Raw genomic sequence first — 12,639 nt, 5'->3', positions numbered from 1 at the left:
AATTTGCTCTGTCTACTTGATAACTATTTAGCTCCGTCTCCTGATTATGCCCTATGATACTTGTTGAGTGCGGACTACCATGGTAAAATTCATTCACAAATCTTTGCTTGTCAAAGTGTTGTAAAGTTTCAACTATCTGCAGTTCAGTGCACCTGGACATGGTGCTAAGTGCTTTCAAGTACTGACTGCTGATGGAAACTCACAGTGCAGGATCATATTAGCTCTGACCCTGAGCACTCCTCTCTCTTGTCAGCAGCTCTCAAAATTCTTTCAATGGTTGTAACCACTTTGTAGTCTCCATTTTTGCAGATGGGAACCCTGGGGCATGGGAAGGCTCGCAGCTTGCGCCAGCTCAACGGAGCAACAAGAGCAGCTCTGGGATTTTTCAACGTCAAGCCGAGAACGAAGGGAAGGGCGGTGGGCTCCCTCTGCTTGGGGCTGCTGGAGCTCGTGGGTGCCGCTCAGCCCCCACCCCTTGCAGGTGGTAGGTGGCACCAGCTCTCCCAGCGGGAGGGGACTACGGCGCTGGACTGGATCGAGCTGCCGTGAGGACAATGCTCGCGAACTTAGCTTAGTGTCAGGAAAGGGGTTCTGTGTCTTTGTGTATCACGTCAGACTGAGCTAGTGCCCCTCTCTTGTGGTTCTCCTGCCAGGAAACTTTGGTCAATAGTACTTGCAGGTACCCAAAAAATCTGAAACACAGTAGTAAAAATCAGACAGAAACAACAAAACAGATCTTTATAGCTGGAATCAATATTCATAAACATTCTCAGATTGGCCTTAAGATTCATACATACAAAAGAAGAAGAAATAAACCAGAGCAGCTCCAAGTTACCAACATGGAAATACTGTAAAATTTTATGGTAACATTAACATAATCCGTATGCGGTAGCACCAGAGCATACAGTCACAGCACTCTTCCCTCATGCCTGTGTGCTGTCACTGTTTCACAGATGAGACTGAGCTCATAAGAAACATTCCTAATAGGTGTACAGAGCTGCTGGAGGAGGTAAAGCATGAAGGTAGCAATTGGGAATCTAAAGTTGGACCTTCTAAATTAGTTTTAACCTATAGAGCATGCAGCCATTAACTGACTGTGGAAGCTGATGCTGAACTTCCCTGGGGAAAAAGGGAGCTTGAAAGAGAACAGAGAACAACTTAATAGTTGTGATAAAAATGTTCTCTCCACTTCTGGTTTAAAAACAATCGATCAAAAACCTCTCCAAAAGACTGCCAGCACTTCTCTCCCAAAGGTGAGGGAGGGAGATTTCCCAAAGCCTGGACTACAAGGAGGACAAGCGGGCCTCAGCTACAGACCATTGGTGTGGAAAGTAGCAACACCCTGGTAACAGAGGGAGCTGGCTGCAAGCGATGAGTAGGTGCTAATCGCATCACTGGCGTTACACAAGCAGTTTTATTGCTATTCTAAGAGTACTTGACAGGTTTCCATCCCTTCATGCAGCCCAGCCAGCGTTCAGCTGTTACTCAGTCATTTTCATTAACAATTCTTTGCCAAAAGAAATACCTGACTGATCTTACAAAACTAGAAAAGCATGGAAAAGAAGAGAGAAAGAACCTTTAAATCAGCTTCCACATGAATAATTAACACAGACAGGGGCTATAATGGAAAGGCATTTTATTTTCGCCAGGTAACAACACCCCTCCCTCTATAAAGGAAGTAATGGGGAAAGGGAAAAAACCAACAACCCCCCGAAGCACTACTGTCACTGTGAGCATTGGAAAGGTCGTGTTCGAGAGCTGCAGCAAAGGCCTGCTCGCTTCCCCCATCGCAGCCGTGAGGCAGAGCTGGTTTTGAATTCTCCACAACCAGGTTCACAATCAAACTAGCAAGAGGGATGCTGCTGGTGGCATTTTTAACTCCTTGGGTCTCGTATGTTATAGTTAAACAGACCTTGGGCATATTAATAAATCTAAAAAAAAAATAATTTAAAAATTCGTGGAAGGGAGCTCACTGTGCTAGTCCCGCATTCTTTTCGGCAGTAATTCACTCTAAAATGCCTATGGAGTGCAAACTGTTATTAGGGGGCTGAAAGCCTTAACTCTAATAAAGATAATAGCCAACACACATATAAATAAGACTCATTTCCATTTTAAAACATCATGGGAAAGTCAATTCCCATTGCATGATTGATGGAGACTTCCTAAATATTAATAAATATATTACACATATTTACAAGCTTCTGATTTTATCCTCTGATGCTAATGTGAAGTTCAGACCATAAATAGGACATGCTGGGCGGCACCGCAGGGTACGCAGGCAGATGGCTGCAGTGGATTTGGGATGCTAGCGCAAGCAGCAAGATGGAAAGCTAAAAATAGCCCACTCCGCAGAGAGGCAGGCAACCAGTGAGCTGAGCTCCTGAGGCTTCGCGTGAAAAACCAACCTGCTGCTTTTTCTTTTGTGGAACGAAATGCCAGGATAACGCCGAGAAACTGTGCCAGAGAGGAAGGGATGGGAGGGAAGGGGAGAGGCAGCCCTCTGCACCACGTTTTCTGGAGCTTGCCACAGCGTGTCAGCAGGCGGGGGGGGGGGGCCCAGAGAAAAAGGGAGGTTATCCAGGCCGGGCCCCATGGCAGCTCTGGGTGAGCAACACGGAGCAGTTTGTACAACCGCTGCGCCGTTGTTCGGTGTTTGTGCCCTGCCCAGTGCAGCAGAGTCCGGCCCGAGCCAAGGGCTGCTGGGCATCCCGGGAAGGCAAAGGCTGCATGGCGAGGCTGCGCCGCTTCCCCAGAGCCGCCCCGGATCTCCCCAGGCGGAGGGGGGCACAGGCGCGCCGCGAGGGACTCGTTTCCCTTCGCACGCTCGGGTTTTACTTAGTCCTTGATCCTGCCTGCTCTGCAACATCCCAAATCCCTCTCAAAGGGGAGAATAAACATGCTGGATCCCCTCCACCTCAGTGGCTTGAGGATGCCAGGGAAGAGGATTGAGCGATTGTAAACGTGTGGCTGGGGCATTTCCAGGAGAAAACGGTAAGAACAACAACAGGGGAGATGCAAAGTGAGATTTCCTGCATTTCTTTCAGCCTAGTTTTCCTGATGTACTGTGCAGCAAACACACGGGCTCGTTTTGGCACAGAAACAAGAAAAAGTGCTGATGTGACTGAGATCAGGCGACCCCTTCCAGCGAGAGCAGAGCTTTCAAATCAGCCTGTGCTGCTCACCTCCTGCAATCCTGCATCCTTATCTCACGCCAGTACTTCAAGTGCCTGAACATGCAAGACACTTGTCCAGAGGTACCCCGAGGAGAGGGCCATGACACCTGCCCTGCTTCTCCTGTTTGCATTGGTTCAGAAAAAAATTAAAAACATTATTTCAATAAGCCCTGCATACACAAAAATTCTCATTTTCCAAGGGGGCGTTTAAAGAAAAAGAAGGATGGATGAGTCCCTAGGGAGGCGTAAGGGACTTTTGCATGTGCTTTTTAAATCAACTTAAAAGATAAAATATGAGCGGCTGCTCCGAAGGCTGCAATGTAACGTGCAAATACACTTTGAAGGGGAAGTCTTGTTCCCCGGGGCAGCAAGAGGCAGCCCACAGTGGGACTGGAGCCGAGCTACCGAAGGGGAGCCAGCCACTCCCGAGGCCCCACAGCCTCCACACTGTGCCCTACCAGGGCTGGCGGGGCAGTCTGCCTTCTCTTGGGCTTTTCAGTGCACGAGATTTGGACAGGAGAATCTGTTTTGATTAACACATCTTTAAAATCAGGTTACGGAAATCCAGTCCCAGCTACTTTGGAGCAGTTCTGAGGTATCTCTCATTAATCCGAAGTATAGAAATGTTAATAAATAGATCTGAAACTTTTCTGCTATGTCATTCTATAATACACTGCTATATAGATATTAAATATGCCTCAGGGTATTAAAAAAATTTATGAAAAAGTTACAGTAGTTGATTTTCAAGTATTAATAACTTGGCTATGTTAGCTTGTTTTTAAATACCAAAATGATCTGGCCCCAAATTATTGACTAAACTCTGGCTATGCCTGAATTTAAAAAAAGTATTTTGAATATAAAAAAAAGTGCAAAAAAGCATGAGATGTCAGTCAACATTGTAACATTGTTGGAACTTCTAAACAACTAGTCTAGCACTCTTCCATGAGTGAATTAAAAAGGGAAAAAGAATGAAAAAAAAATAAAGGAAAAAAAATAAGAGAGATTGCTCCCAATCTGAGACAGCACTGTCCCAAATTTCAGCAGAACATGAATTTTTACAGCCAAGCTATAAACCCCAGAAAAAATGGGGTTATCACTGGATATGCTGTCAGACATAACTATAGCAGTATTTGTGTGCTCCATTATAATACAAATGTACACCTTACCCACTATTTTCTCTGTGTAACCACTAGAACAACTTTACAGGTATTCAGTTAAAATTAGAAGCCTCCCTTATTTCCCATCCTCCCCATAAACTGTACAACTCTGTCTACCACTAAAATTCACTGCTACTAGTAGTCATTATCATACATTCAAGATAGAAAGTAAACTACTAAAACCTGCTCAGGAGACACTTAGAAGTATGCTAAGGTTTAAAAAGTACAGCAGCTCAGGGGAATGGCCAACCACACCGGCAAAGAGCTTCGTCGTGTATTTTTCCCTAGGACACAGACATTGTAGAGTCCAGTGCTGAACCCTGATCTCAGAGCAACTGAAACAGTTCAACGAAAGATGGTTTTGACCACAGTCGCTCACACTCGGTGTCTGGTGTGCGATACAACCCTTTGCTGTTTCAACTAGGACGTGAGCATTACTAGGGCGGTAATGCCAATATGACTTACTGTTTGCTACTGTGCTAACATGGACACTTGGTTAGATTTGGTTCTCCATTAAACATCTGTTTTCAGCTCATCTCCTGAAAAATGATTCAAAGCATGGTTAAAAAAAGATTGAAAGCAAGAAAAGGCTTTCGAGTTTCAACGCACACATACAAAAGAGGCAACAATTTCAAACCATTGATTTTCTTCCAGTGCGAGCAGCTGACCCGTTGCGTATCATTCTGCACAGATCTAAACATAGCGTTGTGTCTCTGGGAACCATTGGAGTAGGAAATCCTGTGACCTAACGCAAATTCAAGCCAGTCAAGTGAAACGAAGCAACAGAATGATAATCCAGTTTCAATGACCTTGCTCATGGATGATGACCTCATGAAGACAAAAGCAAAGAAAAAGGCACACGGCTCAGATCTCATTGATAGTCCTTTCAGAGGGGCAGTATTCAGAGGTTCCCGGAGACGACATGTAGAAGGACTGCGTTTTCCTTTTTAACCTGGCTCGCTTGTTGGCCAGAGATAGGCTGCGCCGGCTTGAATTGATGATTTCTGAAATAAACTTCTTGCAGTCCACACACACCTCCATCGTGCTCCAGTCCTCCATCAATTCTTTGGGAAACTCTTCATGTGACTTATCCACAGATTTGGACCTTGAGGTCAACCTGAAAGGCAAAAGAACAGGATCTGTCACATTGGTTAGCTCCACGGCAGTGGGCCCCAAGGGACACCTTCAGGAAACAGCACATCGGAACAGTCTTGCTTTAAATCTTCCTTTCTTCTGTCCTAAAAATGACACCAGGAGACCAATCTCCGGAGAGGACAGCTTCTGCTTGGTTTGGCAAGATTGCAGGGTGACTAACTGAGGGCATTTTCCTTGACAAAAACAACCTTACTAATAACTATAAATAGATGATGTGTTTGGCTAATTTGACACAACGTCATAGCGCTAGTGAATTATGCAGAGGGGTTATACTGTAGATTCCCTCAAAAAGGAGCATTTCTTTTATCTTTTAATTTCTTGTATTAGCTTTGACAACCATCTGTGTGTAAGATATAAAGCCAGTACGTAACTTCATAATATCAAAGTGAAAAAAAAAAAGTGAAAATTAGAATTAGAAAAATTAGGGGGAAAAAAGATAAATCTGTGCAAGACATCATTGAAATCCCACTCAGTGAGTGATTCTAGCCTGTGAGAGTTCTCTCCGGAAAGTCTATTCACACCAGAAAAGGATATGCTAAGGATATTTTTGCAGAGGTGCTACAGAAATACAGTTGTCCCATACTCATATTATTTTTCCCCTGTAATGTGAAAAAGGTTTAAGACATGCTGTTAGTTTTGCTATTTCTGATAATCAAAGCAATGAGTGGAAGAGACATGGATTTTCAGGCTTCAGAAAAGTTACTACAAGCATTAGAGACATTGACAATGACAAAACAGGTAGGCAGCATCTTTGTAATGATTGATAATTCAATATGAAACGCTTAGGAAGCATTTGCAATAGACACAAGTGAGCTAGGATTGTTTCTCACCTGGACATGCTCCGCAGTGAATGGTGATGACTGGTAGAGGGTTTCTCTGGCCTCATAAAGCTTTCTCCTCTTTGCAAGGTTGAAGGTCCCAGTGAGAAGATGGGGAGAGTAGAATATGGCTTCGATGGCAACCGCATCTGTTGAGAACAGCAGAAGGAACATGCAGTATCATTACAAAGATTACAGCTTTTTAGAAAGGATCTAACCATAAGTTTACTTACTTTTTTGCAACACTGTGAGCATACAGGCCTGTGTAAGAAAGCAAAAGCATGAATCATTTCATTTGGAAAAATTACATTTAAATCAAGAATAAGGGATAAGTGTTTTCAGGAGTTAGAATCCTCCCCCATCCTCCCCTTAAACAAACATTTTTACTTTTAAAGCTTCTTCAATGTAATAACTTTAATAAGTTCAAGCAGATCATGAAGCCAAAAGCAAGGAGAAATGCTAAAGAACTACAGCTAAATTAAAAAATAGAAAAAAAAAACCCACCCAAACCTGGTTTTCCTCTAAAGAAACCTCCTTTGGTGAGACAATAAGTCAGTGATTCCATAGATCTTCAGAATTACTGTCTCACTGTTCAATTTAAAATTTTTCATTTTTCCTGCAAATGATTCCTTTTCCTTTTCCCTTCTTCCCCCACTAATACTCCAAAAATAATCCAAAAGGTAAATTGCCTTGAAATGTTTTCCCCAACAACAGAGATTATGGAACTGTTGACTGGGGAGTCTGAGTAAATTCCATCTCACTCTCCCATGAGCATAAAAGAGCAAATGAGTGTTTCTCTCACTTTTAGCCAAGAGTTTCAGTCCAAGGAAGCAATTCTGTCACTTAGGAAGGAACTGGTTTTGCACAGTTTTTTTAACATCGACTGTTACAGAAATAAAAAAACAACAGTATGCAGCAGAAACATTTGAGGGTTTCTAATGTATAAATCAGCATTTTCCCCTCTGGAACGGTACTCGTTTATTAACAGATATTAAATATTTACCTCTTACAGAACTGACAAGTGTAAGACCAGGTAAAGAAAGAAAACCTTCTTGTTCGACAGCAAAAGCAGAGCTAAAAGAAGAACAGAGGAGTCCACAACGTTAGGCAAAGTCCTACACAGTAATGACTTAATCTATCAGTTGCTATCAGTGAGACCACAGTTACAGTACTACATCCAGTTCTGGGGTCCATACTTCCAAGATGATACTGAAAGGAATGGTCCAGAATTGTATCTTCGTATATTTAGAAATACTCCTTTAAGCTTTTACCTAAATTAAATACTTGCCAGTTATTAATTAACTTATTTTTACTTCTCCCTCGCTGATGTTTATATCATTACTACAAAAACAAGCACCAGGAAAGTAAGAGTTACAGCCGAAGAACACAAGAACAAATGGGCATAAATTCAGCCGTGAATACATTTAGGCTGGAAAAGGTTCCTAACCATCTGGGTCTGGTTCTGGGACACAAAGTTTTTGCCTGTGATAACATTTGACGATTTTCTTCCAATCCTACATTCCTGAAAACTAGAGGAGGTGCAGAAAAGAGCTATTATAGCAATCTCACTTGAGGAAAACCTGCTTTATAGTGGGATAATAAATCCCAACTATTCAGTTTACTCAAAGGAGGTAGGGATCACAGCTTAAGAACATTTCTAGGAAGGAAAGGCATTGAACAGTGGAAGTTCTGCAGTCAAACAAAAGATGACATACTGAGATCCAGAGACTCAGGTGAGGCTAGATAAATTTGGCTAGAAATAAAAGTAAAGAGTTTTAATAGTGGGGTAAATTAATGAAAACATCAGATTACTTTGAGATTTGATAAAAGCTCATTACTAAGCTTTATATGTCATGACAATAGTCAACAGCTGAATCTAATGAATGACATTTTCAGATTCTTGTTCCTCCGCCTTAAATGTATTAAGTCTTTCAATTAAATCTGCATACTAGACACAGGTAGGCCTGTAGGTAAAATACACTGTGAAGTCAAAATGCACTTGCTGGAGGTGTTCAAGAAGCACAAGTCAGAAGTGAGAGAAAAGGACACTGCTTCTACTGGTAAATACCAATTCCCAATCTGCAGTTTACAGAAAAAAAATGCATTAGTTAATGGGTTCTCTAATATTAAAACTCCTTCTGGGGTCACATGTTGTCCGACTTCTCTGAAGGCTTTCATTCCCTCTTTGCTTGACGGTAAAGATTAATATGAAAAATTTCTTGTAGTTTCCTACTGTTATCTGTAATTCTATTTTCTGGAATAGAAATGCTAAGCAATACTGCAGAAGGCATGGGGACAGAAATCTCTTCATTCAATGAAGTTTAAAACATACCCATGCAGATATGCTCTGGTAATTGCAAATGCTACTGCATTTTTATAGACAATCTAAACAAATATGGTATTTCCATGAAAAGTTTTGATGTTTCTGCCCATAATTCAAGGAAGCTGACCCATGTGTTATACATTTAGGGGGATATTTGGTGGATATCTCTTCTTTCTCTCCAACACAGGGTAAGAAACAAATGTGTAACTGGGAGGCTTGTGTGACCAGCCTCCCTCAATAAGCTTTGGAGCCTCCACAGACTCAGCCCTACCTTTCCTTTCTTGAGAGCAGTGTAGACATCTTTATATTGCTGGTACTTTTCCAGCTCCGCCTTCACCAGCACCTGACGGATGTGCATGACCTCCTCCACCGTCAGAGCCAGACATTCCACCGGGTAACAGAACTCCTCCTGGAAGCCAAAAAACCTGTATTATTTCAAAGCCAAATGGCTTCTTCCAGACTTCAACCTAGACAACCAGCCACCTGGTTAGTCACTCCAGAAATAAAGGGTTTCTCCCTTCAAACTGGAATAGCACTGGCTCATTCATGGGCATCACATGAGTTCCAAACCGCCGGAGACTGCGTAAGTGTGATCTAAATGGTCTGGTGTTCAGCCTTCACAACAAGGACAGTTTTTGTCATCTTTCCTCCTCAGACCACTTGACCCTTCTCTCCATTTGTCTGTTATTAGGAAGATTTGTTTGAAACCAGTCAATGTTCAGGTTTATAATTTGAAAGGGAAAAGGTAATTTGGCAGATGGCATTACTTTTAAGTATACGGTTTAAAGACACGCAATTTCTCTGAGACTTTGTGATGCCCAGAGTGGCCATGGAAAGTGGTTAGTAGCCCATTCTAGCAGAAATTCTTATTCAGTGGTACCACATCTTGGTGCTCACATGATCAGAATCCCACCAAGACTACAAAAAGTTACGTCAGTTTAGGCAGAAAAGTTCTCTTTTCTGCCCCAGGAAAGTAACAGCAGCAATTTAAGCTTTACAGAATATTCTTCAAATATAAAGCAGGAGAACTGGTTACCCAATGTTGAATTATTAATGGAAAAGACTCAAATAGAGACTAATACCACAACTTTCCACTTACGAAATTTTGCATCTGCTCTGTATTACAGCATTTAGGAGAATATTGAGTAGAGAACTCCTGAATTTGGTACCAGAGAATAAAAAGCACCAACCCAATTTGTAATCCAGCCCTGTAGTTGATTATACATTTCCAACAGAAAGACAGAAACCTCTGTGGGAACTCCCATGGCTTTATGCTTAGTGAACCTTTTCAGTCAGCCCAGAGGGGGCTACTGTGCGGCAATGACAATGACATGTAATGCTCTCTGAATAAATGAAGGAAATTTCTCCAGCAGATACAAAGACATGGCTGACAGGTTGGAGATCTCGTTTACAAATTGAAGTGATGAATTGGATTAGTAGTGAAATGCTCCATTTCCATGTACTCAGAGATCTGTTCTGTCTTTCCATTAGATTAAAAAGAAAATCTTTCTACATTGCAGACCTGGCAAACATTAGCATTTAGGAACCACCACATTTTTAAAAACTGTTGTCTTACCTATCTAGAAAGGGAACACAAAGAAACTTCACTCTGTTTAAGGTACCCCACAAAAGACTAGAATTGAGTTAACTTTGTTAGATGTACCGGCTAAACCTTTGGGGTATAGAATCACTAGTTTTCTGGAAAGAACAAACTACATCAAAAGCAACTGCAATTTGCTCTGAGGTGTAAAACTGCACAGCCCAAACAAAATAACTTCTGTTCCTTACGAGCAACTTTACAGCTAGCCGGCAGCTCTCAGCGTTTCATTCTGGGTTCTTCCCATAGCAACTGCCTCACTATGGAGAAGGCACCGGCTGAAGGCTGGGGCGAGATGGGAGAGGAAGTGCCTGGGAAAGCGTGATGCATACAATGCCAGCAAACCCCCTCGATTCTGCATCGTGGGAGACTGAGAGAAACTGTCCGAGGTGAACGAGGCTGACTGAATGCTTGTAATCAATCAGAGCTTTAAGTCCTTTAGAAATACATTTCTTACTTGAAGCTCTTCCTTCCCCCTCATGAACGCCCATTCCTTTAATTTACAGAACGATGACATTGGGGAATATTGCTCCTTTGAAGAAAGGCTGCGGATCTGCTATAGGTATAGAGCAGGTACTAGGGGAATAGTGTGGGCCTGTTATTGTACCAATCAAAAATGATTATCACTAAAGCAAATAGAAATAGCTAGCAGGCAACAGGGGAAACATAGAAAATGTTCACATGTTTAAATGCTAATGTTTTAATTCCAGAGGTTACACAAGGACAACAAAATGTTAATGCAACATTAAATGAATGATAAATATTATGCTGATTTCAAAAAAAAGCTTGATTTTTTTTTCCCCCTTTTCGGAATAGAAATAAGTACACAAGAATATCTTTTGTTTCTACACTACCTTTAAGGCATTGAAATTAATTAAAATTACGCTAAGCACTGGCTAAACTTCATTAAACAATGATGCTTTGGAGTTATTGCTCAAACTTCCAACGATAATCTACACTCAAGTTAGGCAGCTCCAAGTGAGAGAACTTCAGCTCTCTGCAACGCTTGCATACAACAGAACATGCTGAAGACAAAATGTGGTTTGAATGGTCTTGATTTTCTGGAATTGTACTCAATGCTCATTTTAATATTAAACACAAGTCAGTATTCTTACTTTTAAAGGAAAAAAAGTCTTACTTAAAAATAGTATTTTGAACTTGAAGTTTCAAAGATCCTCATGAGAACTGGCTTAACACTTTGTGCGGTCTTATTATATACACTGTAACAGCTTAAGGTGTATATGTGTATTTTTTTTTTTACTCAGGAAAAGCAGGTAGTAAGAATTACATATCCATAATGTGAAATAAAGTGCTTTGTAGGTCATTCTCAGCATATGCACACCTAATAGCTCCTTATGACTAACACATTTTCACACTAATATATTCCTCGTTAAACTTCTCATTAAAGGATGTCACTAGGCACTCAAATGAGCTGCCCCAGTAAATTGCAATACAAACAAGTGCTGGATTGGCCTCTAAATTCTGCAATTCACAATTAGTCAAGCACTCTAAACTCTCATTACTTTTGGAGACTAGAAGTTTCTAAGAAGTCAGCTGGATAACTCAACTATAAACTCTCCTGCAACAGGTTTTGAACTTTCACTTACTGATTGAGACAAGAAAAAAAGGAAAACATTAAATTATTCATGTTTAGTTCTACATAGGGGTAAATGAATCAGTTTTTCTTTTTAGTTGATTTGCCTTCCCTGGTATATAGCTATTAGTTATCCTGCAAGTTCAGATACGTAAGTGTGCTGAGGAACAAAACCGTATGTAGGTTTTCAAGTAAAACAGATTGCAAATGCCCTTCTATTCTACATAATGTATCTTGTTAGAAACATAAAACCTTATTCTTTTCAACATAGTCCAAGGGTTACAGTAGTTTTGCTGGATTTTTGCTGCAGGATCTTCATGTGCTGTAACATTTAAGGTCTGTCCCATTGATAATCTTGAGATGTTGCATTTTTAGTTTGCTGTCCTTTCAGAACTGATTTCTTTTCCCCGTGAGATGATTGAAGACACACAAATATCCTACACACATTGAAATCAACGTCAATCAGGTGCAATGTCCCAGCCTGAGCTTTAATTCTTGCCACAGCTTAGGAAGTGCTCCCCTAGGAGGGAACATGCTGGTGAAGGTGATTTCCAAAGCCAGCAAAAAGAGGCAAACCTTTGCGGGTTTCCACCTGCTGGCAAAAGCTCTCTCACAGAGATAGTACATAGCCCCTGCCACCCCACACATGGCTGCTTCAACGGGATGAGAGCTGAGCAGAGAAGCTGTTTGCACAGTTGAAAAAAGTGGTCTGAAAGTCATCCTTGGAAATAAACTGGTTATCCTAGGAACCTGAACAATAGATAGGAAGCAGAGAAGCGAATGCTGTGTATAAACGAAACCATTAGCTTTGGTCCTCTGGGT

General features: G+C 41.5%; 1 protein-coding gene across 1 annotated transcript in view; it reads right to left on the bottom strand.

Annotated features, from left to right (window-relative positions):
• Positions 1-4,922: 4,922 nt before the first annotated feature.
• The window catches only part of SPIRE1 (spire-type actin nucleation factor 1), a 122,034-nt gene continuing 114,317 nt past the window's right edge, over positions 4,923-12,639 (bottom strand). Inside the window, exons 13-17 of the mRNA XM_010583344.1 lie at positions 8,898-9,035; positions 7,307-7,377; positions 6,537-6,564; positions 6,316-6,452; positions 4,923-5,447 (exon numbers count right to left, since the gene is read on the bottom strand). Coding sequence (XP_010581646.1) covers positions 5,195-5,447; positions 6,316-6,452; positions 6,537-6,564; positions 7,307-7,377; positions 8,898-9,035 — 627 coding nt within the window. The 3' untranslated portion in view covers positions 4,923-5,194. The remainder of the gene's footprint in view (positions 5,448-6,315; positions 6,453-6,536; positions 6,565-7,306; positions 7,378-8,897; positions 9,036-12,639) is intronic.

The sequence above is a fragment of the Haliaeetus leucocephalus genome, unplaced genomic scaffold (assembly GCF_000737465.1).
Source record: "Haliaeetus leucocephalus isolate CR32 unplaced genomic scaffold, Haliaeetus_leucocephalus-4.0 Scaffold889, whole genome shotgun sequence".
Classification (NCBI taxonomy): domain Eukaryota; kingdom Metazoa; phylum Chordata; class Aves; order Accipitriformes; family Accipitridae; genus Haliaeetus; species Haliaeetus leucocephalus.
Note: the sequence above shows the minus strand (reverse complement) of the source record. Positions and strands in the feature narration are given on the sequence as shown.